At 43.3% G+C, this 25416-nt stretch overlaps 1 protein-coding gene across 2 annotated transcripts in view; it reads right to left on the bottom strand.

Annotated features, from left to right (window-relative positions):
• Positions 1–25416, bottom strand: part of Sm (heterogeneous nuclear ribonucleoprotein L) — a 154029-nt gene that overhangs the window by 70575 nt on the left and 58038 nt on the right. For both annotated transcript variants that reach the window (XM_072005177.1, XM_072005178.1), the window contains exons 4-5: positions 24612–24697; positions 22598–22694 (exon numbers count right to left, since the gene is read on the bottom strand). In XM_072005177.1, coding sequence (XP_071861278.1) covers positions 22598–22694; positions 24612–24697 — 183 coding nt within the window. The remainder of the gene's footprint in view (positions 1–22597; positions 22695–24611; positions 24698–25416) is intronic.

Below are 25416 nucleotides of genomic sequence, written 5' to 3'. Positions count from 1 at the left end.
TCGTACAAAGTCAAAAAATAGGCAATATTGCTTCCGGGATAATGAAAAAGTTAGCAATCGGTAATCAGCACCATTCAGGACTCAGAAATACCGGTTCCCGGGAACTGCTTTTTAATCGAAGATCAATCTGAAATGAACACGCCATGGGAGAAGAAGGCTCGGAAGCAGGTAGTTCAATTCTGCTTCGTTCAATCGTAATCGTGCAAAAACTAACCTCCAGATTGCTTTTCCCACCTAAGCGATAGTGGAAACTATCTTGCATAGAAACTCCATCGATGTGGCCGAAAATTCACCGTTAAACGAACATCGCGAGTTATCGAATCCGTTCTTTCATACCGTTGTTCAACGAAAGTATCGACATTCTCAATGTTTGGCAACGTTCTCGTTCTACAAGGGACGTGGAATGTTCACGATGCCACGAGCGAAATTTATGTAACTTGTATGCGTCAGCTTCTACCTTTCTATAGCTTTGGCAAACAAAAATTGATCGATCGATAGGTATGCGCCTATAGGGTATCTTCGATAAAAAAAAAAAAAAAAAGGATCGACACCGTAAATTTCATTGGCTGGGAAAATAGACGATATCGTTCATAACGATACCGACGGCTAGGACGCGAACGATGTACAACCGCGCGAGCCAAGCTTTCGTGAAATATTCCCCATCGACTGGAGTGCGAGAAAAAAAGCGGCTGCGGCAAGTGGCATGGCCCTCGCCGATAAAGCTTCCGCAATTTCTTCGACCCGTCAGCTTTTCCTCTACCACGCTCGCGGCAAATTCTCGAATAATTTACTCCTCTTAACAAAAGCCCGCTCTCGAGCTGTTCCAAGTTGGTTTTCGAGGAAAAATCGAAGTACGCGCGACTACTTTGGTTTCTTGCTTTTGCTTCGTTTTATGGAAATTTTACAGAATTCGATAGAGTGGCAAATATCTCATTTTATATTTGAATTTTTAAGGCTTCCTTGGTATACAATCGAGCTAATATCATCAGCGAAATTTTACAAGTATCGAAGATACAAGTTGCATTGATAAATATCGTTCTTAAAATATCGATCACCACGGTAACAAGTTCGCTAACAAAACAAATGGAATTTTACGAATTACGAGTTTCCAGATTAATCTATCTGACGGAAGACGATGAAATTGCGGAAGAGAAATCTACGATCTACGGCTTGTGACTTTTCAATTTATTAATATTATTATTCGATAAATTATGTGGCAAAAGGATCTAAGTTACGATTGAATTTCTATCGTCCGGAGATCATTTTCTTTCGAGCGGTACCACTTGATAAGTTCACTTTGAAAGAGACTTAATGGTTTACGAAGTTACAGTCGAATATTTCCAATTCTCAGCAGTCAAATGCAATTAAACGAGAGGAATCTCGTTAGCGGTACGTCGGCAAATGAGTAACTGCACTTTTTAACCAGACTGGGATAACTGGTGACACTTGGCCCGCTCGAAAATGTTAATCGAATTCGTTGACCGACGTCGATAATAGAATTTTCACGGAGAATTCGTAACGAATGGTGTTCATTTGAATTGTTAAGAGACTTCTCGTTTGCATACGAGCCGCATTACTAAATTGATTATTATTTCCTGCGTTTCTTCGTTTCAATGTCTCGCGGCTCGACTCGCAACGCAACGATTCGTTATCCCTTTCGATCTCTTAGCGTTTAATAACGCGAGGCACGAAGAAATATGCTATAGTTGACGCGGAAATATGCGGCCAGTTGCTCAATTACGCTCTCGCGCGAAAGTATCGCGCGGCTTTCTATCCTGAGAAATTTGTTATCACGGAAGGCAAGTGGAAGTACAGGCGCGTCTATACCCGAGAGATCGATCGAAAGAGCGAAAGAGATTGTTTTCCGCCAATCCTTACGTAATCCGAGACTCCACCCACCTCGCTGTCTTAAACGGCAATCCGATTTGCATATTTTCGATCTCACGATAATTCGCACACTCGTGACTTTTTGCCTTTTCGAAGGACTTTGAGCGTCAATTAAAGCGTGTTGGGGATAAATCATCGTGCAGCAAACGAGAGAACGAGATTTTAACCTCTCGTCGTTTAACTTGGATCGTTCCTCTCGAACGAAATATTTCAAGGTCCTGGAAAATGAGAAAAATCGTAATATCTCGTGGAAAGAAATTTTTAACGATTTCGTAAAACTTGGTGCGATAAATGGAACCTCGTTACGTTACAAATATACTCGATCTACCATTGGCAAATTGTAACAATTTCTGCTATTTCGACGACTATCTTTTCCCTAAAATGTCCAACGACGAAGCTTAGACGAAACGGAAACCCAATGTTATTATGGAAAGACGCGTGAATTATTTTTACAATTGTACAGGAATTCCTCGAATTTCTACTATTCTTTCTCTAAACTTTCCAACGATGGAATTATAAATAAGCGAACGGACTTCTGGTGTCACGGAAAAACAGCTCCTAAATAAACGTCATAGATGAATACTCGTGCAGAAAATAATGACTTTGCAGGCCATTAGTAACAGCACGAAAGGATTGTCAGCGCGATCAAAGCTGTGAAAGCGTTACTTAAACAATCCTATTATCTGACTCCTTTGATGTCTGCCTTAGAAAGACGACCGCGCGAGCCTTTCGTATCAGGAAGCGCTCGAATTCGTCTGGCTTTTGGCCAGTCTTCGTCGATGCTGTAAACCGCAGTATGGACCGTGAGGTGTTGACCGAAGAAAATCGTTCGGTCAAATACATATAGGTCATCCTGGAAATAGCGAAATCCCGTCGATGAGGTGCATTGTGCTGCTCGATTAACATTCTGTCGGTCAGTGCACCGTATTTTCCGCCAAGCGATCGACCATCGCTTCGATTCTCCTTATTGCAGACGCTGAAAGAACGTGTCGAGTCTCTGGCATCGTGGTTTTTTGTTCCACTCGAGCCGGCAGATCCAAAAGAAGGGATCGGAGTCGGCGAAGAGGAAGAGAAGAGAAGAGAAGAGAAGAGAAGAGAAGAGAAGAGAAGAGAAGAGAAGAGAAGAGAAGAGAAGAGAAGAGAAGAGAAGAAGGGAACGAAGTGTGAAAATCTAAAAGACGGTAGTCTTCTGGTTTGGATCGTAGTTTCCAGAGAAAGGAGAGAGGAGAAACGCGAGAAAGTTTTTCAAAGGATGTCTTGACGAGAGTCGGCGACGTACTTGATTAAAGCGAACGAGCATCGAGAAGCTACAGGCGAGGAAACGTTAATTAATCCGGTCACGGTAAGTTGTTCCACGGAATATTCCATGGGTCGTTCTTGACGGCGTCGGGTGATTTTCTTTATGATTCCCAGGGAACAACGAGCGATCCTTGGTTCGACGAAACATCGAGCAAGAAGGAGCTCGTATCGTTGCAAGCATGGTGTAGTAGCTCGCGCGGGATGTTTCTAAGCCAAACACGACTTACACCGTCTAACGAGAATGGGAATTCATGGCAGTTCTGGTAAAGCTGAGTCGACATCCTGGCGACTCCTTAAGTGCGCACACACGGTCAGCATCCTGCATAAATATTCCGAATTAATTGGTGGCCAATGCACTGTGTAAACAGGGAGCAACAAGCCTGGCCCCCGGCCCTGTCACATCAACGTCACGTTTCTGAAATACTCGGGCTATATCCGTCGCCCACCAACACGTACGCCTGTACATACGCCAGCCTCGAATCAAGTATGCACGGACCAGTCTCGCTTTAGCAGGTTATACGTCTTTACGAGCCCGCCCCTGTATTCATCTTGCTTCCCTGGTTGGATGCCTCACGCTCTGCCGACTACAACTACGTTCTAGCTCGTGGCTTTAGCTCCTTGGATGCTGACGTCCACAACATACGATATTCGGCTGTATCGTTCGCGAAACACGAGCCGCAGATTTTACCGGATCACAGCGAATGAATCCGCGCTCGTGTAATTCTACCGAGGATCTGTGCAAGGATTATCAAGATTATAGCACTTTGCCCGTGAAAGACGAAAGAAAACCGGAAAGACCAGCAAGAGGCAGATTAAACACGCTGTCGAGAACACCGATATGACCAGGATTAATCAACGCTTTCGAAAGGATCGAGGATCGATCGTCCGTACGAGAATCTATCTGACGTTTAATGCAGCTGCAAACTCGGCTATCGGCTAAGCCAAGCTGCAGCCCCGTCAACGACAATAAATAACGGAATTTCAACCGCGATCCCGGCAACGGGGTCTGGACTCGATCGCGAGCGGCGATGGGCGGTCTGAGGCGACCACGGCCGGACAACGTAGGATTCTCGAGAAAAATGATGGCGCGAAAGGAGCGCGGCTTTACGCGAGCTTGTGAGAACGTTGCCGGTGAAAAGTGACAGCCGCTTCGGCAAGAATTTACGATCGTCTCGGGTACGATCGCCTTTGAAACCTGTCCGTGGTGTACACCTGGAAGGACGATGACGATGAAAACAGTAGATTGATTCGACCCGGCGAAAATACCGCGAGCTGACGGAACTATACGAAGCTCCGTTCGATCTTCGACGTTGAACGGTGGCAACGATCCGGTCGATCCGTTTTATTTTCCGCGGACATACGCGAACGTTCGACTGTTTGCCGAGGAATTGCAGGAGAAAACTGGAGTTCGAGGTACGCCACGATAAATAATGGAATTTCATCTTGGCTGGTGATCCGATAAACCTGCCTTGTTGCACCGTTGTTTACGGCGAGGATATACTAAGACTCTCGAGAAGGAAGATGGAACGCCTCGCGGTTCGATACGATGTTTAAGGTGAATAAGGAGGGTTAAAGGGTAAGGGTGAATCGACGTTCACCCTCTGGGAACGTGCTAAGAGGGTCGGTATCGGAGGCAATTCGTCACTTTACAGTCAGCCCTTTTTTCCACGAGATTTTTGCTCCGCATCGTCCGACATCGTCGATCAAGAAGAAGATTGCCGTAAAGCTGGTCTAAAATCTCGAGGCTGCCTCGAGCGACTCACGAGAGCCACGAAAAAACCGACCCGGTCCAGATTTTCCTACTTTACTCGATTATTCGTTTACGTGACAGGTGATAAGAATCGTGAGAAATTGCTCTATGGGAAACGCCGTGTCTATGTTCCGAGCCGTCGTGTTGCTGTGCGAAGCCAGCTGTTCGCGAAGGCCAACGAAATATCGGAACGCTTGGTATCGATTCGGCGCTCGATGTCCTAATTGCAGCATCCGATGTAACAGCTATTGCTACTTCCATAACAATTTATTCCTTTCCTCCTTCATATTTCTTCTACCTACGATCAACCCCGGAATTACCCAAAGAAAGTTCGCCAATCAATTCGACCGAGTACCATCGCCCGAACAAACTGTTTGCAAGAACTTACTATACTATACTGACGCAAAGAATTTCGCGAGAACGCTTAATGACGGGAAATTCATTTTAAATGAATTTACGAATAGAATGGTGAAATTTGTTCGTACGATGTAACGACGCTTTTCTTCCAAGATGTTCTTCGTTTCCAAGATTATCAATTCTGCATATACAGCATTGTGCTTTCTAATTCTTTCCGTCGAAATTTTCCATAAATTCGTGAATATTCGCAATCTATCGCAGACAAACTGACTTAATCGACAGGTTCGACGAGCTAGCTAACGATGTTTCCATTCGCATTTCCATTCCATGGTTCCATTCCATGGACAAAGCGGTCCAAAGCAGAGACAGTGTCCAAAATAGCGGAAGGAAGAATGTGAATAGCGGTGAAGCGAGAGAAAAACAGAGCAAGCAAATCGCGCCGCATAATGTGGACAGAACAAGCACCACGAGCCCGTTCGTTATTTCAATTGGTTGACGTCAGTGCTGTCAGAAGCACGTGCACTTCCGCGGCGGATGCAGCGGTTTCGGGAATGATCGCGCACAGAATGGCCAGCATCCACGTGTTTCTCCCGATACGAACTCAGCCTCCACGTAAAATTTAGCCACGCTGACGCGAGCATTGATTGGTCGTCGATATCGAGAAACTTCGAATCTACCCCGTTTCGTGCAATATTTTTAACAGCAACAGTAACGTACACTCTGTCGATTCGGAGATATCTTTCGTTAAAATCGCAACGTCCTAATGTTCCGACCAAGTCACTGAGCGATTCTCGATGCAAAATCTTATAATGATATGTTGCCAAAAATGATCCAGATCGTTAGAATGTACGAACAATGGCGACAATATGTTCGCTAACGTACACTCGGCCACCTAAATCGTTCTTATTCTTGAAATTTCTCATTATTACAACAGTCTGTATAATATAAATTCACTTAAAAAGAGAGAAACACAGGGAACTTGAAATATTTCCACGTATCTTGAAGAACGAATGCTGGATATTACATTTTAATTAAAGAAGGCTATACGCTGACATAGCGTTTAGCGATGAATTTTACTTCTCGGGGGAGCATAATTATTACACAGAATGCTATCGGCAGTTTTTTCCTCGGATCGAGGACTCAATTCACCAAGCTGTGGAGCGTAGAGAATTCCAAGTTTTATCAGATAAACGACTGACAAGGGACGTTGTTTCACGGCCGAAATGAAAACGTGTGCACTTGTCAATGGCTGTGCGCTATCGAATGCAACCGTCGAACAATAAAAACGATAGAAATCGTGGTCGATCAGTCGGAACAAATAAATCTCGGCTTCGACGAGTGCTTTCTTTTCTCCGCAATAAATTACTGCATTATCCGTGCGCGCGCGTTAACCCCACTACTGTTACGATAAACCAAAAATCCCTAGGGTGATCGATTGTACGTGACCGGGACGTCGCGTATCGCATCTCTTCGGCGTTATCAATGTCCGATATATCCCAGTAAAGCATCGACAGTTGCATCGTTCGTTCAAACAATGTTTTCGCTCATTGTGGAAAACGTGAGTCTCTAATGGGTCACGTGTTGCCATGTGGCGCACGGTTGCGAATAAATAGCGGAGGGAAAAATCGTATCGCGTGCTTAGCAGCCAGAAAACCGGCTATTACGAGGATGAAGTCGAATCGTTGTTATCACGCTTCGTCACGCAACAACTTCCCTTCATTGTGGCCGACGCTAAATGGATTAATGGAGGGCAAAGGAATATTAATCGTCGAGTGAACGTGCCACGAATCCTATCGCCTATTTGTCCTTTCTTTCTCCTGTCATCTTATAGACGAAGGTAAAAGGAAAGAAAAAAAGCTGTAAGAAGAAGAGTAACGTAAGCGGCGAGCAAGACGAGACGAACGACGTAAGGTGATGTAATTAGCATAGAAGCGTTCCCGTCGACTCGAGAACACTGGCAACTCGAGCGAAGGTAATTGCGTGTAATTTAGTCGGATAATTCGTTGAGATGTCACGGCACGCGATTCTGAATGCGCAGCCCACGGAGTCGCGTGAAACCCAAGCGAAACCTCCGTTGCTCCTTTTTTTTTCTTCTTCTTCTTCGCGCTCTTGCTTTTTCGTATTTTTCTTCCGCTTGCTGAAAATTATCCCATGTTCCCGCTGAAAATCTCGGGGAAAACTAAACTACACGCGATCACGTGTCTCTAGAGATCTCCTCCGTCGCGTACCATTCTATATCCGAGACAAACCATTTTTAGTGCTAACCACCGTACATATACGGAATGTTAACGCACGTCTGTCTAGCTGGAATAAACATTCCGCGAGATTTCCAACTGTTTTTCCTCGTTTTAGCCGGCTGCCATTAAATTCCTTCTCCGATCCGGCTAAACTAATGACGCTACGCGGATTTTCACTCACGCAAGCTGACCATTATCGTCGATTAAAAGCTCGGCGTTTCGCCCCACAATGAAATATCAACGCGGTTCCGCGCGTTCTTTCAAGTCCATATGCACATTCTGGTTATAGCCGATTGAACGTTTCAACACGGTCACCGAACATTCCCGTGTTGGAGACTCGCGCTTTTCTCAATTGGCCGTTGCTCTCTTCGTCTCTATCTCTGTGTACGCGGTGCCCTGCCCTCTTCCTGTTCGTACAACGAGAACAAAGGTATCGTACACGCGAGAAAGAGAGCTTTCTCCGCATCTTTGCATGCACGGACCGAAGTAGATGGAAAAGGACCGACGAACACCGGTTTTCACCCGCTGGTTCCGCCTTCGCTTCGAAACGCTTGACCTCGGCTACACTTCAGACACGACCTATTTACACAACGATCGACCGAGAGAAGCCAGTAAACCGGAAGCTCGTTAAATTCGATCCTTAATGTTTCTTCGTTAAATTTTCCGTCTATGGTACTCCTCGTCCCACCGTCTCTCTCGTCTTTTCAAATTATTATCGCGATTGGTATTACACCGACGCGTTTAGAACTCGTTTTCGCATCACGGGATCGCGATCCACCATCTTCGCGAATTACATTCACTTCGATACGAGGAAATATAAATCGCAAAGATGGATACAGGTCGTTGTTATCGCGACACGTTCGCCGGATCGTGAATTTCACTATCGAATTTTATTCGTTTCACGGGCCAGTCGCTTCTCGAGATTCGTTTTGTGGGCTAGGCAAATGAAAAGAGTAATTCCTCTGGTCTCGTTTGCTTCGGTGAAATTTAAACAATAACGATGTACCGTCAATCTATCGTTTATCTTCGAAAGGATTATATCTTCGAAGCGATCAGATTATTCTCTTCTTTGATTATTTCCTTTTCCTTTTTACCTACCAAATCAACTCGACATCGAATCTTTTCTTTTTCTATTTCTTTTTGTCCTCTTAAAATGTCGTAACGTGTGACTTTCGAACGTTGCAACTCGATTAGTTTACCGAACGTTTCTATCGATTCTAAAATTCTATGTTCTATCCCGTTGAAAATTCGTATAGGGAGAAGTTGGTCGAAAATCACCGCTACCTGTTACGATCATCTTGCACGTACGACCTCAGGCCCGATTACAGATGGCCGTGCATGATGCACAAATCGATGAAAGCTTTCGTGTGTTGGCTAGGAAACAGATTTTGCTACTTTTAGGCGGAATATCAAACCTCCAGGGCCGCCCCTTGTAATCTAACCAATTTCCATACGATCCTTTCTCCGCTATTTCCTTTTTCTGTCCAACCTACAATTATCTACATCTCAATTCGCTTCAGATTGCAGAACGATAAGAGAAACTTATTCTCCATTACTTTCCACGGATTAATTTCCTAATTTCTTTAGAAACGTTCCTAACTTTATCTCGCGATTTCTCCAACGCTATTTTTAGGATACAGGACAGTCAAAAATATAATCGAAGCGGTTGATTTAAAACGACAATGAGAAAGGAAATTACATTATTCTGTAAAACATTGGGAACAGATTCGTATACTATTCGTACCCTTGAAAATTCATTTAACGGTAATAAGAAATCTAATCGGGACGTTCGATCTAGAACAGAAATAAACAAAGAAACGATATAATTTTGAAAAATATTCCAAACGTTTCTGGCATTTCTCTGTCAAATTCTGTCATACTGTCGGCTCAAAGTTAAAAGACCACGATTCGGGTGTTATATTTTAAAACTTTCCCAAATACCGGTACAGGAGCTATTGTTCGAGATCTTCCGAAGGAACTCGTTGCTGGGCAACAGGTATTCGAATTAACCAGCTTCTTTTCTCGAATTCAGCCGGGAGGAACGAGGTCAACGCGAGCCACGAAAGGACATTTGGAATAAAGAAGCGAACGCGAAGATGCTGCGCTTCCGACCCCGTTGGTCGATACACGTACGTGATTGGCATCGTAAACGAGCCAACCGGGAAAGTTCGTTCTCTCGTCGAGAATCCACGTGTCCCATCAGCTGGATTTAAGTCCGAGCTCGTCGAAAATCGAGCTTGAAAAATCGGCGGACGTGTTACGACCGCGTCTGCCTTCGTCTAACTATTTCCAACGGTTGTATTTCGTTGGGAATTGATGAAACTACCCACTCGTGAATTTAATTTCTGTTTGCTAACAAACGCTAAATGGAAAATTCGATCAGCTCTCGCGTGGTTTCAAATTCTGAGGGTAACTAAGTTCTGTTCATTCCTATTTGTCGCATTGGTTTCGTCCGCTACCTAGTTCCTTAAACCGATTACTTTCCTTATCGTTTCAACGACGTACTAACCTAAAATCGAGGTACTAGAATATTTTAGATATCGTATTATCCACTGGAGAATACTGTGAAATCGTATTCTAGGACCCTGCGATGACAAACAAGCGTTACATCCTCGCGTTATTATTAAATTGTTCCCATCAAGTATCCTTTTTAAAGCACTCGGCAGCAAAATCTGAAGCAAGAAGAGAAGAATAGGAATCTTGAAATAACCAAAAATACCTTTCATATATCAAATTAATATTTGCACTTCCAGAATCATCACCTATGCTCCATATAATCCTGTCTATTCTTCCCTTATTTACCCTGCGCTCGACCGACCGAGTACCTCGAACGACCCATCGTCCTCGTCTCTGCGACCAGCAAGTCTCAAACTTATAACCAGCTTCTCAAATCTCCGTGCTTTTCGCCAGTAGCGTTTCTCCGTTGAATTTTAAGCGACCGGAGAGCCCTTTGTTTCCACAGGTTCGAGGATATTTCGCCCACGCAACGACCCGTCCATTTTATCTCGATATTCACGAGCAGCGCAAGCTCGTCCATCGAAACAAGTTCAGCATTCGGCGAATTTTAACTCGCAGCCGCGTCGTCGATAACCAACCAGTCCAGCTCGAATAATATATTCACAGTGCACAGAGAGGCGGAATCGCGGCGTATCGATCGAGCGGAGCGTAGGTCGAGCGCACGTAACGCTCAGGTCGCAAGATCAACGCAGAGAAAAGAGGGTTCTTGACGGGGTGGCTCGCTCAAAGGGGGAAAGTCATTAAAAGAGGGATCGTTCTAAAAATACCGGCCGTCTCAAAGGACTCGCCGTAGGCTGAGACAAGAAGATCAAGGTGTTTCAGTGTTTGACTCGCGAAACCTGGTTAGGTCGTGCTACACCCCCGAACGCTGGCCTGTTAGAGCTCTTTCATACGGTACGACGATACGTATCATCGCGATACACGTCCCACAATAAGATACTAAGACGCGATACGATATCTCGTTAAATTCGTAACTTTGCTTTACGCTTAACGATATCTGCTATTGTTGTACGATATTTGTAAAATATTTCGTGCTGATCGTAGTAAATTCTTTAGTCGTTTAAATCTGTCAGCTTTTTCTTTCTTTCTCTTTTACTAAGAAATGACGATCCATCCGGCTATCCTGTTAATAAGTATCCTAAGTATGACATTTCCAAAACGTTAAATACGAGTTTTTTCGTTTTCAAAAACCGACGGTACACGGTGACGTCGCGTATAAATATCCTCGGTTGGTAACTGTCCGTAATTAAACGACCCCTACGGCTCATTATCCGAAGAATCCCTGGCACATGACGCGCTAACGCGTCGCGTGCAACACGCTTCAACCGCCTATCGTGTGAACGCACTCGTTCCGGATGACAGGAACTGGTTCCGCATGTGGGTGGAGAACTCTGCTTCGCTGCGAGGGATAGGGTCTCTTGCTTAACTTGATCACCGGGATTTTTCTTTTTTCGTGGTTTCACGATTAGAGACTCTAGTCTCTAGTTGGTGATTAAGAGTAACGAAGCGAAATTGTAAAGGGAAAGTTTGTCATTAACTCTTTTACTACGATGCCATCGAAGAACTTTTCGAAGAAAATAAAATTTTAAGAATTTATTTATATTATCTCCTCGCAATGGCAAATCATTTTTACGGAAGCAATCGTTTGCTTTTCTCTCTGAGAAATTAAACGCTAACCAGCTACCTGGATAATAAAATCGAGCGATTCGCTAGAAATTGATTTGTTACGCTACGCTTCGTGGAATAAAGAAAAAGGCCGAATGGAATTGCAGCTTTTTGCCACGAAGAGAATAAGAAGCAACTTCTCGTATTCCTTGGAATATCGGTTCAACGTGTACTAAACCGCGGATCGTAAAGAATCTTACGGCCGATAGAAATAAAGCGAAGATGAGTACGCTATAAAAATCTCCGACTTTCTTGGCTTTTAAACGACGCGGTGCGTCGTAGCGTCTATCCGCGTCGACTTCAAAAACGGCCACGATATCGAAAACATAAAACGCGAAGAGATTTCTCAGAACGAAAACGCGCCGTGTTCGAGCGGCGCTGATAGATCGTTCTTGATCCCCGACGCGAAGATTCTTTAAGCGGAAAAAGTAAATCGGTCGAAAGTAACCGGCCCACTGAACAATCCTCGTTCGAAGAGTCGTTCGATTAACCGATGACAAGAAACCGATCTCTCGCAGACTTTCGAGCTGCGCCAGATTTTACGATTCTCGATTGGCCACACGCGTTGACCGTTTTCCGCCTCGATTTCCCTCGTACCGACCCGTTGCTAATTAATACACCAGAGAAAATTGGTCGCACGAACTTCCGTTTACCGACGACCTAACGACGTCGTCCAAACCAAAATTTTGGTCTCGCGAATATTTACCTAACGCTTACTCAAATTTGTCTGAACGGCGTGGAATCGTGGCGTAACTGGGCTACCAGGGTCAAACAGCGACGAGCAAAGCAAATCAAGTCACGGAACGTGTCTCAGGGGGCCGAATTACCCCTCGAGTTTGCATTGCTCTCCAGTATGACCAAACGTCTCGGGTATCGTCACTGGACAGTGTTTCTGAGCTTTGCCTTTGTTCTACGAACTGAGAGCCATTCTGTGTCTTCGGAGAAACCGAATATCCGTGAGTGGTCGCCGTGTTTACCAAGCATAAGGCAAATATATTCTCGCGAATTTAACGCGAACAGAACGCAAGAGACGAGAGTAAATAGAAAAGATAGTTGGGACGCTCGAGTCCAAAGCAATCGCGAACACAGTTTCACTTCGTTAGAAACTAGTTTAAATCTTACAGATTCCATTTCGTTAAACGGCGATCGTGTTGTTCTCCGGCATTCGTTCGATAGAACTGAAGGATCGAGGTAACAATTACAGACAGATTTTACGTTTACCGAGTTTGAGCCTTGTTCTCCGTCGACAGAGTTACGAATGCTAGTTACTTGGAAAGCTAAAAAGAAAGAAATTAATTCAAATCATACGTTTCTTATCGGAGAATCGATGAGTAGAAGGAAATGTTCTCGGCGAGTAAAAGGCAGATTCGGTCGATCCAAGTCGTTAGGAAGCTTGCGGAAAACGAGCTCGTAAAACATCGTATGGTGGGTGAACCTGGATAGTCGTAAATTATCGAAGAAAGCGGCGTTGTCAGGAACAATTCGAAGCCGATTCACCGGCAAAGTTTTAGCTACTCTGACTCCGCGGACTAATACGACTAAATATATGTAATCCTGTCGCGAATCTCAGGAAGGAGCGAACGTTCGAACGAGTTCCACGACTCTCTGAACGATTTCCTGTGACGAGGGCGAACGAGTTTGAATACAAAAATGGTGATAAGCGAAGGAGAAAGAGAGAGGCAGAGGAAGAGAAAGAGAGATACAGGAGAAAAAGGTGATCGTTCCGTGTCATTTTGTATCGCTGATGGGAATTTCGCAAAAAGAGCGACACGCCAGGAGAAAAATCCGTGAAAGGCGAAAGACGACTTACGTAATACGCGCACGCGTTTAATGAAAACTCCGAGAGCGCGCGTTCGTCGTCGTTCATGGCTTGAAACGCGACCACGAGAGAGCTGGAACTGACCGTTCACTTTTATTATACACGACCGTTCGACACGCTACAGCGAGTACGCCTGTGCGCGGAGCCACGGCCGCGCGTTAATTTCCTGTTCGTGAATCGCGGCATTATTCGAAAACCGCTAGATTCCGAAACCACGGCCTAGGCCAAGTATAAACACTGTCAGCCAACTGCCGACCGTTTACTTGAACAGAGTCGTAAAATCTTGCGGGTTTACCCCGATAACCTGGTTGAACGGATAAATCGCGACAGAGGATAGTTTTATGAGAGTGTTAGGGGTTGAAGCGAGAAGGGTTTGTCACTTACAGTCAGTTGTAAAAGCATCCAGCTGCTCTAATACATATTTCATATTCGCTCGAGGTATACTTTCGAAACGTAAACGATTTTATGTAAGTACTTGTAACATGCTTTTTTAGTCAAAAAAAAAAAAAAAAAAAGTGGCACGCTGCACTTGTCGTGCGAATAATATTTAATATAGAACCAGTTAAGTAGAGGCAGTAAATAACGCTGATATCACGATTATATTACTCGTGTTTTTTATCAGATATTTATGCTAATTCGAGTACATTATATGGCACAATCGATGCGATTCTTGGTAATAAAACACGGATCTTTATTCACGCGCTGAACGTTTTCTGAGTTGAACACGAGCTGAACTACAACGCTTTTAACGCGTAATCCTTCCTATTATATAGTTAACGAATCACCGGCATTTTCCAGGTTTCGTATGTTTCAAACGCTGCCGCCCCCTCCCTCCAAATACAGTCGAAAACATCATTTATTCAAAATAACATTAATACGAGCACGAAAATAGACCGAGAGACCGTTCCGTCGATATTACCCTCGTATCCATATTTGAGTTCGAACATTCTAATAATACCGCTATACCGTTCGATTCTTTTGCCTCGTGAAACTTTCACTCGACAGGGGAATCAACATAAGCCCGCCCCCATTCGTAGAAATTCCATGAAAGCGGCATCGATAGAAAGGCACCCGTGGGTGTCTAGTAATTAACGTATCTCATCGAAGTGGCGCGAACGAGGCGCAACGAAACGAACAGCTCGCTCTGCATTCAGCGACCGAGTTCTGCAGGTGGCGGGCGCGAAACGACGTTGAAGCGGTACATCTGTTTCCCTGTTCCACTCGCGGAAATGTCTCCCCCGACGGAAATTCATTTGGCGGTGTAACAACCGCGCCGTAACGAGTCGCACCGAAAAGTAAGAGATTCGCCCGCGAAATTTCTCCGGTCTCTGACTCTGCCTGCCGGGTAATTGACAATTACGCGATATAATTGCGGCGATGATTACGGCGACGTTCGTCGAGGTCCATCAAGAACATCGCACGCTATAATTTCGCGTTTCCTTGAGTCTCAAACGAAAAGGAACAAAGTAAGGGGTACGGTTATAAAGAAAACTTTCAGCAGCTTTCAAAGGTTGCCAACGAGAACGTCTAATTACAAGGCGGAACGCACATACAGACGCGCGCATCAACTGACAACTTGCAGCGGAGCTTGGCGGAAAAGCTTCATCCGGTCGGACGGAGCAGAATCGTTGCAGCCATTTGCAATTCAAACGAGTAGCCGTGGAGGATTTCCCGCGCGGGCCAACGCCATCACCCCCGTCCCTCGTTTTCCGTGTGACTGGCAGATGCCAGAAATTTCAGAAACTCAGCCACGGCCACACGTGACAAGACTAAACCTTGGACTGCAATTCGCGAGCGCGAGGCTCGTCGCAGGTTGTCCGATGGAACACGAACGTGAAAAAATTCATTGAATTCGTGCATTTTTACGGAGAAGTTAACGAGGTTCTAATGCCAACGCGGTACGCGATACGCGGATGCATTTTAGTTGATAGTGGAATATGGAGTAAGAGAATGGCGCTCTGTTATTCTACCAGCGGTATCTGTTTCTAAATCTAACCACTGTGTTCTAGCTGATAAATAATGGACGCAGGAAATGGCTGCACGATCCTCCAGTGGGCCGTGTGTGAACCCTGTCAGAAGGATAATACTCGCTCGCAGATCTTCTGGGAGATAATCAGCTCGAATGATAAAGACATCCGATAAGCTTAAGGATTTCGTGGAACGTTCCTTCTAATCGTTTAAGAAATTAAACAATCGGTAAAGAAAAGAATGGTTCTTTTTAAATTTACCTGAGAATTTACCATCGTTTGTTTCATCTTCTCGCGAGAAATCGACTTGCGAAATTAAGTCGGAGATTTTGAAAATTCGATGTACCTTTAATTTGGCAAAGTTGGTCGATGCGAACTTCAAATCGCTCGTATCTGTTCAAACAAAATCTCCCACGAGAACGAATAGCACGTTGCTGAACAAGAAATCGAACGAACGAAAAAATTTGATCGACCTGGAATTTTCTATTCGAAAAACGTGCAACACGAATAATCGATCGATACGTCTTCGTTGGAATCGTTGATTCGATGGAACTCGATCGATTAATTTTCCTGACTTTTAGTCGGAATTTAAGGCTATCCGGCAGAGGGTCGATCTCTTCCGATTAATTAACCAAAAAGAATTAGTCGCTGTGCGATTTTATGGAGAGAGAGAGTATGTACACGAACTTCGCCGCTATTAACGGCATTAACGAACTGTATCGCATAAATTTTCGTTGCGCGTTGTCCAATTAGCGCGCGCGTGCTACCAAAACGCACGGAATTCGCGCGTAACGTTTTCTCGCGGAATAACAGGTCCAATTAACACGCTGCGGGAAATAAAACGGACGAGAAAAAGGGAGGAGTTATCGACGTGGATCACTTTGAACGTTTCCACGCGTTTATTAGATCCCGATCGACCGTGATTCATATGCTTAATCCGATTTACCGCGCAACCAACGATCTTGATAGTGTCGTTTCGCGCAATTATCGCAGCCGCTAAGCGGTTCGCTTAATCGAACGAAACGATGCCTCGATCGAACGAGCTACGTGCTAACGAGATAGCTGTGCGCATGTTGCACGGCCTAAAGGATTAAGAAAACCGATCAACTGAGAAACGAAAAGCTTTTTCATCTGTAGACTCGACATGTTGGTATTTATGCGATTTAATATCCTCTTATTCCATCTATTTTAAATTATATTATTCTTTAAGGAACGTTCTTTTCGTCAAATACAAAGCAGCTGTCTAATTTGTTAATCGGATATAGTTCAGCTTCTAAAACTACATAACGAGAGGTAAAATCTTTGCGAATCAAGTAATTCCGACTCACGATACTCGCACTTATACCGTAACAAGGTAACAAGCGCAAAAACGTTATTCGCGTAACGTATCGCGACGTAACTGTACGGCTCGTTGCAGGAACGTAGAAAAAAGGAAACGAAAGCAAGTCAAGATGGATGGAGAGCTAATGAAACATCGGTGCACGGCCGAATGTCCCAAACTAATTTCCTGTTTACTTGGCGCGGCTTCCCTTTTAATCTGCCGACGCGGTCCATCGGGGGAGCGAAACGTCGCCTCGGCTGGTATTCAGAAATTTTTTCGTCTGTGAGTTCACCGTGTTCCGTGTCGCTCCGAAAACGTCACAGATAACGGCGTTCTAATTAGCCGGTAATCAAGCGAACCGGCACTCTCTTAATTTTCTCTCGTCAAGCAGCGCGACGCTATCGGGACAAAAGAGTTTTTCGTGTTTCCACGGGGCAAGCAATAACAGTTCGAATCAGCCGAATCGAGAGCGCAGCAGCAATGGAGAGAGGCAGAAGAGTGTGCAGCGGGTTCGAACGTCGCGATAAAACGATCAACGAGACAGCAGGCTGGTTAGACACCAGGAGGATGGGTCAGAAAATAATTGCCAGATCGTTTTTCATTGTCAGCGTTCGGTTAATGCGAATATTGGGTACAAAGTGTGGTATAATTATAGAGACGGCCGGACCGAGGTAACTCGATCATTAGCTACGTGCTGCCAAAATGGATGCTCGAGGTACGAGCCATTCGAAGACAAGGCAGATCCGTTGCTGTCGGCAAAACGCGAATTGTTTGTAATCAGCTTACATAGCTAGTTGGTAGATTCGCGTGCGATCGATATACCGAGACCTGCGTGCTTCTTGTAACGTCCACGCTACCTCGCGACCACCGCTAACGTCAAACATCGTCGAATCGCAGACAATTCGATAATCGAGGGGCCTCTCCATTTCGATAAATCGCAGCTTCAAAGGTAAATAGAGCGATCTGCAAGGTCGTTGGCTAACAATTTCCACGTACATGATACGTTTACGTTCGCTAAAACAGTTGCGAAACCGTTTTCCCTCGATCGAGTTAGCAAGACCACGGACAGATACTTTTTGTCTGAACATAAACCATCCGATAATGGTGTTCGTTTGTTATGTACCGATCGGTCAAAAATACACTCTACGTTATTGTGTGCCACGGAATAACAACAGGAACGCGAAACCTCTACATCCACGAATTACAGCATAAAACGGAGGCTATCCTACAAATCCGAATCTATATTCTTGGTTCACCGAGTATTCGTCGATCGAGTTGCTCGACAAAGTATAGCACAAAAGTCTCGCTACTTTCAAACCTAATACGGTAAAATGGCCGCGGCCACCGACAATTGCCTTTCGTTATAAAGTTTCGATACATCGCGAGGTCCGACTCGAGCGAATACGTATAACAAGCAACCGGAAAATTCGTTCGAAATTCGTTTGCAGCCTGAGTCGGCCCATCGAGTGGCTCGTTTTACATAAAATTTCCTATAATTGCCTTTCGAAAGTTCGAGATTGCCTACTTTGCACGGCCATTTTTCACCGTGGCTGTTATCAAAGTAATCGAGCCGCCTGGTTAACGCGGTGATTTTTCATCGCTTTAATCGAGCCGTTTTCCTTCGCCAAATTTAGTCGAAACTTCGTCGATGCAGGAGCTCGACGAAAAAAGGATTGAAAGAAAAAGCAACATTTACGCGTTCGAGCGGATACGTGCGCGTTGTTGACTGGCGTACACGGCAACTTCGTTTGGAAAATATCGCAAGGAACGCTGACAGGTTGACAAAGCATCGCTACGTGGCTCGCTTATGTTCGGTTTCCTCGCGCATAAGGGCGGGCGTGCAAATTTATCGAATACAAACGATTTCCATCGAGTCACGCTTACGCCAGGAAGGCTACGAGAGCATCGTTATCGATGATTTCCAGTTTGAAGGAATTGCTGTTACAAGGTAACGTGTTACGCTCGAAATCTGCGTAACCTGAGAATTGCGAGAACCACAGGTTTTTTAGCAAATTTTCCTTGTTACGAAATACATCGATCGGTACTGCTACTTTTAATAAAAAGACTTTTGGAACGACGAGTGACAAAGTGACAAAGTCTGTAATCGGCGCAAACTTGAATTATCTGAAACGTATACGTACCCTTTTTCTTTCGCAGGAGGCGTTCCTTTTTATCAGGTTCTACGCTTCGTTTCTACGCTATCAAATTTATTTAATCGTACGAGAGTGTTGCTAATTAATACGAAATTTGATACACATGGACCGAATGAGTTGCTCGCTGTATTTCTTTCAAGTGAAAAATAAAATATTTCTTTTGTTTTGTATAAACTGGCAGATTTGAAAATTGTTCGAAGAGAAAGAATATCCCAAAGCGAGAAATTCTAGTACGCAAATTGTAAGTTAATGACTCGAAATGTAATCGCACGGCTGGGAATGGTTAATTACGGGAAAACGAGGGTGAAGTTAAACTTGAATAACAACATCTGTACACTTGCAAACTTTAAAACGCGCTACTATATACACTCGCAAAGTCTGGAAAATTTACATGGAAATCGCCCACGAAAATTCTACTTATTTCTTTCTCGACAAAAATCCAATTGCGCTACTTTTTCGTCCAACGTCGTACATTTCGACAACTGCGAAAGGAACAACGATCTATCGAACATCCGTTAAACAATGAATTGCATAAACTTTGAGAAGACGATACGTGCTTGAAAAGTTGTCAATCACGATTTGAGATATTACATGCCTATACGTGATTATCGGCGCGTGATTGGTATTGAGAAACAGATTAAAGCCCGCAGCGGATATGGCTTTCCGACTGTATTCAGTGCATGCGTTTCCATTCAACTGCTTCGATACACAGGCGAGAATTAAATATAATCCCATCTGTCTGTCGAGTCGCATCCGATCGATCGCTTCTAATTCTAAGAAAATTTCCCTTTAATTACATCGTGTATCTCGTTTCGCATACGGTTGCTCACGGACCTATTTCGACGCTTACCATAGAAAGCTTTTACATGCACATCGCGCGTATTACGTAAAATACGTTTTGAAATTTCGTAATAAGGATTATATGGTGCAATTCGAAATTTGAAAATGTACACGTTACAAGGTACTCGATGATCGAATAGCTTCGTGAACAGCTATAGAAATGCATCGTTGAAAATTCCTGTTACGTAAACCTTTTGAACCACACCGAGAATTAGAAGGAAAGAAAAAAACAGATTTATCGCGAATCGATGAAACGTGGACCGACATCGATAGCCCGTACGCTTTGCGTGAAACGTGTTCCTTTCTGGTCACGGTGAGCCAAGATATTTGCCAAAACGACAGTTCGTCTCTAATGAAAATAGAGCTTAAGCCACGACCCAAAGTTCAAAATTGGATTACGAGGCGGAGCCTGCGTGGCCGAGCGATCCCACCCTTTACGCAACTATTGCCAATGGAAAGATCTGCCAAATAACAGATTCTCGCGTGTGTTAACAAGAAGCGCGAAATACGCGTATAACATAGTATGTAAGTATGAATCATATGACAGCATCTTGACGAGAGACGTCTGATGCCAGGAAACGTGGAGATCGTGCGTCGACTGCGACGAGCCTCGAGAACGTACATCGAAAGAATACTCGCATCTGCAAATACTTTATATTTATTACGCGTATTAGCGTGAATCGTTGTATACGCGAGCGAATTCGTTCGCACGTGCAGCGGTTAGGATTCGATTCTTGAAGCATGAACCGCGAACGAACATTACCGACTATTTAATTATTAGAGGCGATACGCGATGCGAGCAATTATCGGTAATTAGGTGTCGAGCGAACGCGATACGCTAAATCACGTTAACAACGTACGTTTATCGGGGCATATTCGTTGGAAATTCTAACAGGGAAAAACTGTTTGCTAACACCGGAGCTAATTACGTTTTAGAAACAAACGCTTTGGTACAATTATTTTCAATTAAGTCTCCGATTAAAGAAGCAGCGGGGACCTTGCAGTATAAAAACGAATTAGCTTATTGTTTTATCTAAACAATTACGTTATAAACCCATTATCGTGGAAACTTCGCCGTGGAATTTTCATGGAAACTGGTTTTATGATGATTGAAAAATACCAACTCTTTCTTGGCACGTTGAAAAATCGACGTAACTCTCAACAAGCCAATATGTTTTTGAGGTGCACGTATCGGTGAGCGAGAAGAGAAACAATTTTCTATCGGTTTTCTAACTAGAAAAGGAGAAATAGATCCGTCTGTACGATAGAAGATAGAAAGATGTCAGCGTCGATTGAAAGAGGTGTTCGATCGATTCACGGTTCGAACAAAGCTGAAACAAAATCTCACTCGTTAGGCGAGAAACGAACGGCTTTCGTGCTCGCGCGTCTCGGCTGTACGAACCACTCTCTTTCCCTGCTTTCAAACGGCACGGAAGACCTCGTTGCCGCGGGCCTAACGTTAATGCGCGTGATTTTCTTTTCACTGCTCTCCGGAGCGGTGCTAGTTGCTGTTTGCACTGCGATTCTTTTCACGATAGAAGAGACAACTGACAGAGGCAAACGCGAAATAACATCGTTTCATCGGCGATGGGATATTTGTAATTAAGGCAATAAAAGAGAAGAACAGAATAACCTTTGCTCTGTTATGAATTGAAATATAATTTACCATCTGTAGTCGCGAGACTCGTAATACGTTTCGCTCGTGTGATAACTCGTGTTCCCAAGTATCAGGACACCAAATTTTTAATCCGATCCAAATTCCAATTGAGATTATCCAAAAAAAAAAAGAGGCAATTTGATCTGTGAGAAATTTCATTTGGAAGTGCTCCGAATATGATAAATTATAATAATCAAGCATTAGCCCCAACAGCTTTCTAACTTGTATTGAAAAAGTTCGAGGTGAATCGGATAGAAGACTACGAAAAGTCTGTGAGAATGTGACTTCGTGTTGTAAAATCATTTGTAAACGCACGACGCACATAGACGAGCGGAAGATTCACTTTATCCTAACAAATTGATAGGATTATTATATTATTATTTTAAACGAGACAATCATTCTTAAAGGTACGCATAATTTCCTAATAATTTTTCTGATATACTTAGCTGAATTCTAATGCTTCGCGAACAGGGAACATCGTTTCTCGTCGCGAGTTGAATATCAAAGACGAGACAAAAGATATCACTCGAAAGATGTATCGTAGAAAAGAGAGGATTTCTGAAAGGTGTACACGCGTTTCTATAGTTTGCCGGGAATAAACGCGGCGAGAAACGCGTTTCATCCCCGTATAGTAAGTAAGCTCTCGAGCTCTATTTGTTGGATTTGCTAATTAGACGTCGAATGAAATATTGAAAAGAATGTCGTCACCGTGGCAGAGCCGCTTGTACCGTGGGTAATTGGAATATGTAACGAGCACGTAAAATGAATGAAACCGACAAATTTCCTCGAGTTTTATGGTACGATAAGTGCGCCGGGGCCTATCTACCGCCACTCCTTTTCTCCACAGTTACGTAAGGGAACCGTGAATCTAGAGCGTTTCCATTATTTGCGCAGGCATTTCTCCGTCGGATTCTCTCTCATGAATATTAACAGCGAGGCTCTCGAGTGGCTTATTTTCTTTTGTTTTTTTCATACATTTTACCACGAAATCGCGCAGCTTCTAAGGCCGATCTTCGATTATACACGGCGGCCACTGTTTCGAATCTTTTCGAAGGCGGTTTCGAGATACAGAGAACAGAACGGAGAATTAATTTGTTTCTTTGCGTACGATTGATTTCGTGGACTTACCTTGGCGAAGTCGATCTTCAGCGTGCAGCAACCGGAGTATATGTCCGCTCCGTGAAGCGTCTCCTTTGCTCTTGTTGCCGATTCCACCGTGTCGAACGTGGTTATCGAAAGATTCGGTTAAGAATATATAGATAGCTCTGGGTGATAGTAAAAATTAACGAACAGTTTCTATGTATAGCTTCGAGAGGACTCCCACGTGTCTCGACATGGCGCGATTCATTTGAAATCTATCAAAATCATGGCTAAGCGAAATATTGCCGAGAGAAATCGAAAAATCTTCCAGATTACGATTTATCGTAATTCTCAACTAGTATGGATCGTGGATGATCGCACTGGTTTGGATTACATTCGAGTTAGATCTTAATTGGCGTGGTGTTTGCTCGTAGTGTTAAAAAAATACAAATGAAAATTAAGTGACTCGATACGAATATTACGCGTCACGATCTCACGAGAGTTGAGATACTAAGCACAAGTTTAATTCGCGGTTAAAAATATAAAATAATAATCTCAACGGCGAAATGAAATAAGAAATTGGAAATTTGACGAATTGATGAACGTCGATGTATCGATGCTCGTCTAATTTTGTCTTTCGCGAGAAAATGGACGACTTGTAACAAGTGAATCTTTTTAGGAATCTGTCGGTTAATATAAAAACTGTCCGGGGGATTTAGTAGAAGCAACGGATAATGGATAAAAGATAGTCTGAGTGCTATGGATTCGAAGTAAAAAAAATTCAAAGCATCGAGAATAGTCGACGAATGTACATCTCCAAGAAAAGATCGAATATCTCATACGTCGTTTTACAGCTGAGTTTTAATAACGAGTTGCTGCTACGCCTCTCGACTTTATGAGTTACTCGACGCTACGTGCCTCTTTGAAATTTTGGAAACTTAGGAATAATCGCGTACGAGGACTGCATCGTTTGCACTCGCCAGATTACTCTCTTCTTGTGTGTAAACTACGTGTTTGAAAATTCTACGAATCGTATCGGAACAAGGAAGATAGCATAAATTATCAACACATGCGTGTATAACATCTGAATAATTCCACAGTAAACTTCGCTATTACGTGGAAATAAAGCTTGTTAGAGCTTACTAGATAAATAGATAAATAAATAAAGTAAGAACGTCGAAAATTACGAGCTTGCATAGCTCTGATTCCAAAGATAATAATCGTAACTACCTGTTCGACGTAAATATTAGGTCGTCCGAAAAGTTTCTTTCGTTTTATAAAGAAATAATGGATGCACAACATTTTTCCTTTTATATTATTTTATCGCATTACGTACGATCCATTTTGTTCAAGATAAAGATTACAACGTTCGACAGATTAGAATTCACGTTTGTACAAAGATGCGTCGTTGTAAAAGACGCGTCTATAAAAGAAAGACACTTTTCGGACGATCTAATATCTAAACGAATATCTCGATTTCACTTAGAAAAAAGAAAGAAGAAGAAGAAATTGAAAAAGATAAAAAATGTCGACAATTATATATGGCCCCAGTTCGACGATCAAAGATTCTAGAAAATAATATATTTATCCGAATAATTTATAAGTACCAAAAGATCTTTCGAACGTCCTCGGCCCCTCGGTAATTTCCAAATAGACGAGAGCCATCTTTAACTGGGTACAACGCTCATCCACTATGCCACAAGTAACTCGTCGATATTCGGGCCAAGGTATCAGAGGCTTACAGTGAGTGACGCGGCAGTCGGAAGATCCTGTAACCGTGTCACTCGCTAGTTCCGCTTATAAATCTTGATCGCATTGGAACGGTGGCACGTGACTGACAAACTTCACCAACGGATAGCCGTTTTGTCGAGAGAAAAAAAAAAAAAAAGAAGAAAATAAAAGAGAAGAAAAACAAAGACACAGAGCAAAAAGGAAAAAGAAAGTGTGCCATGTCAGAGAGATCCTCTCGAGCTTTAAGACCGTTTATCACGCTTCGTGAAACTCGTGCTTCACACGTGAAACGAGATCCATCGAGTGGACCAACGTGTATTGCAAAGGATATTCCACCATTGCTTGAACGCCGTTCTTCTTGAAAATAACGATGCGTTGAACTTGCCCGCTGGGTGCGCTGATCGCGTGCAATACTTCCTGTAACAGAACATACGAGACATGTTTTAGGAAAATCTCTTCTTATGGAGATGGCTGTGATAAAAATTCTATGGAAACGAAACCACGCAAATCTTTTCTGTATATATCGCATACGTTATATGAAATATCTTGAAGCATCGTTTCTTCTCTAACGAGATACGACGTGTCAGATTTTCACGTCTGAAAACGTACATAATAGAAGCTAGAAAATATTTATTTGGTCACAAGGTATTTAAAAAAACGTTTATGTTTATCAAAATGAATTTACCTACTGTTATTATTGAGCAAGATATATTCGTAAACGAAATATAAACGTGACAGATTTAGATATTTTACGTATACATGTATACCTACTGTTAAAAAAAAAGTATGATGGATGAACAGTTAAATAAATTAATGGAAATTCTCTGTTGATAGATGTATAAAATACCTATGACATCCGTCGCAAATGATAATAGTATATATTTGAGATATAGAAATTTCTCACATTCACCCAATTATGCCGGAAATGTAACGCGATACACATTTATATCCATACAGTGAACATATACAAATTCGATGTATCATACGACAGCTACTCTTCGTCGACAAGCTTTCTACTTAAAAATATTTATAAAAAGATGTCGCGTGTATCTGTCAAATACCAGGCCCAAGCTGTGCAGCATTAAATAGAGTTTAACTGCATTTTCCTACATCCACCGCGTTTCATCGTTTCGTAA

Source organism: Bombus fervidus, chromosome 6, assembly GCF_041682495.2.
Source record: "Bombus fervidus isolate BK054 chromosome 6, iyBomFerv1, whole genome shotgun sequence".
NCBI lineage: Eukaryota > Metazoa > Arthropoda > Insecta > Hymenoptera > Apidae > Bombus > Bombus fervidus.
Note: the sequence above shows the minus strand (reverse complement) of the source record. Positions and strands in the feature narration are given on the sequence as shown.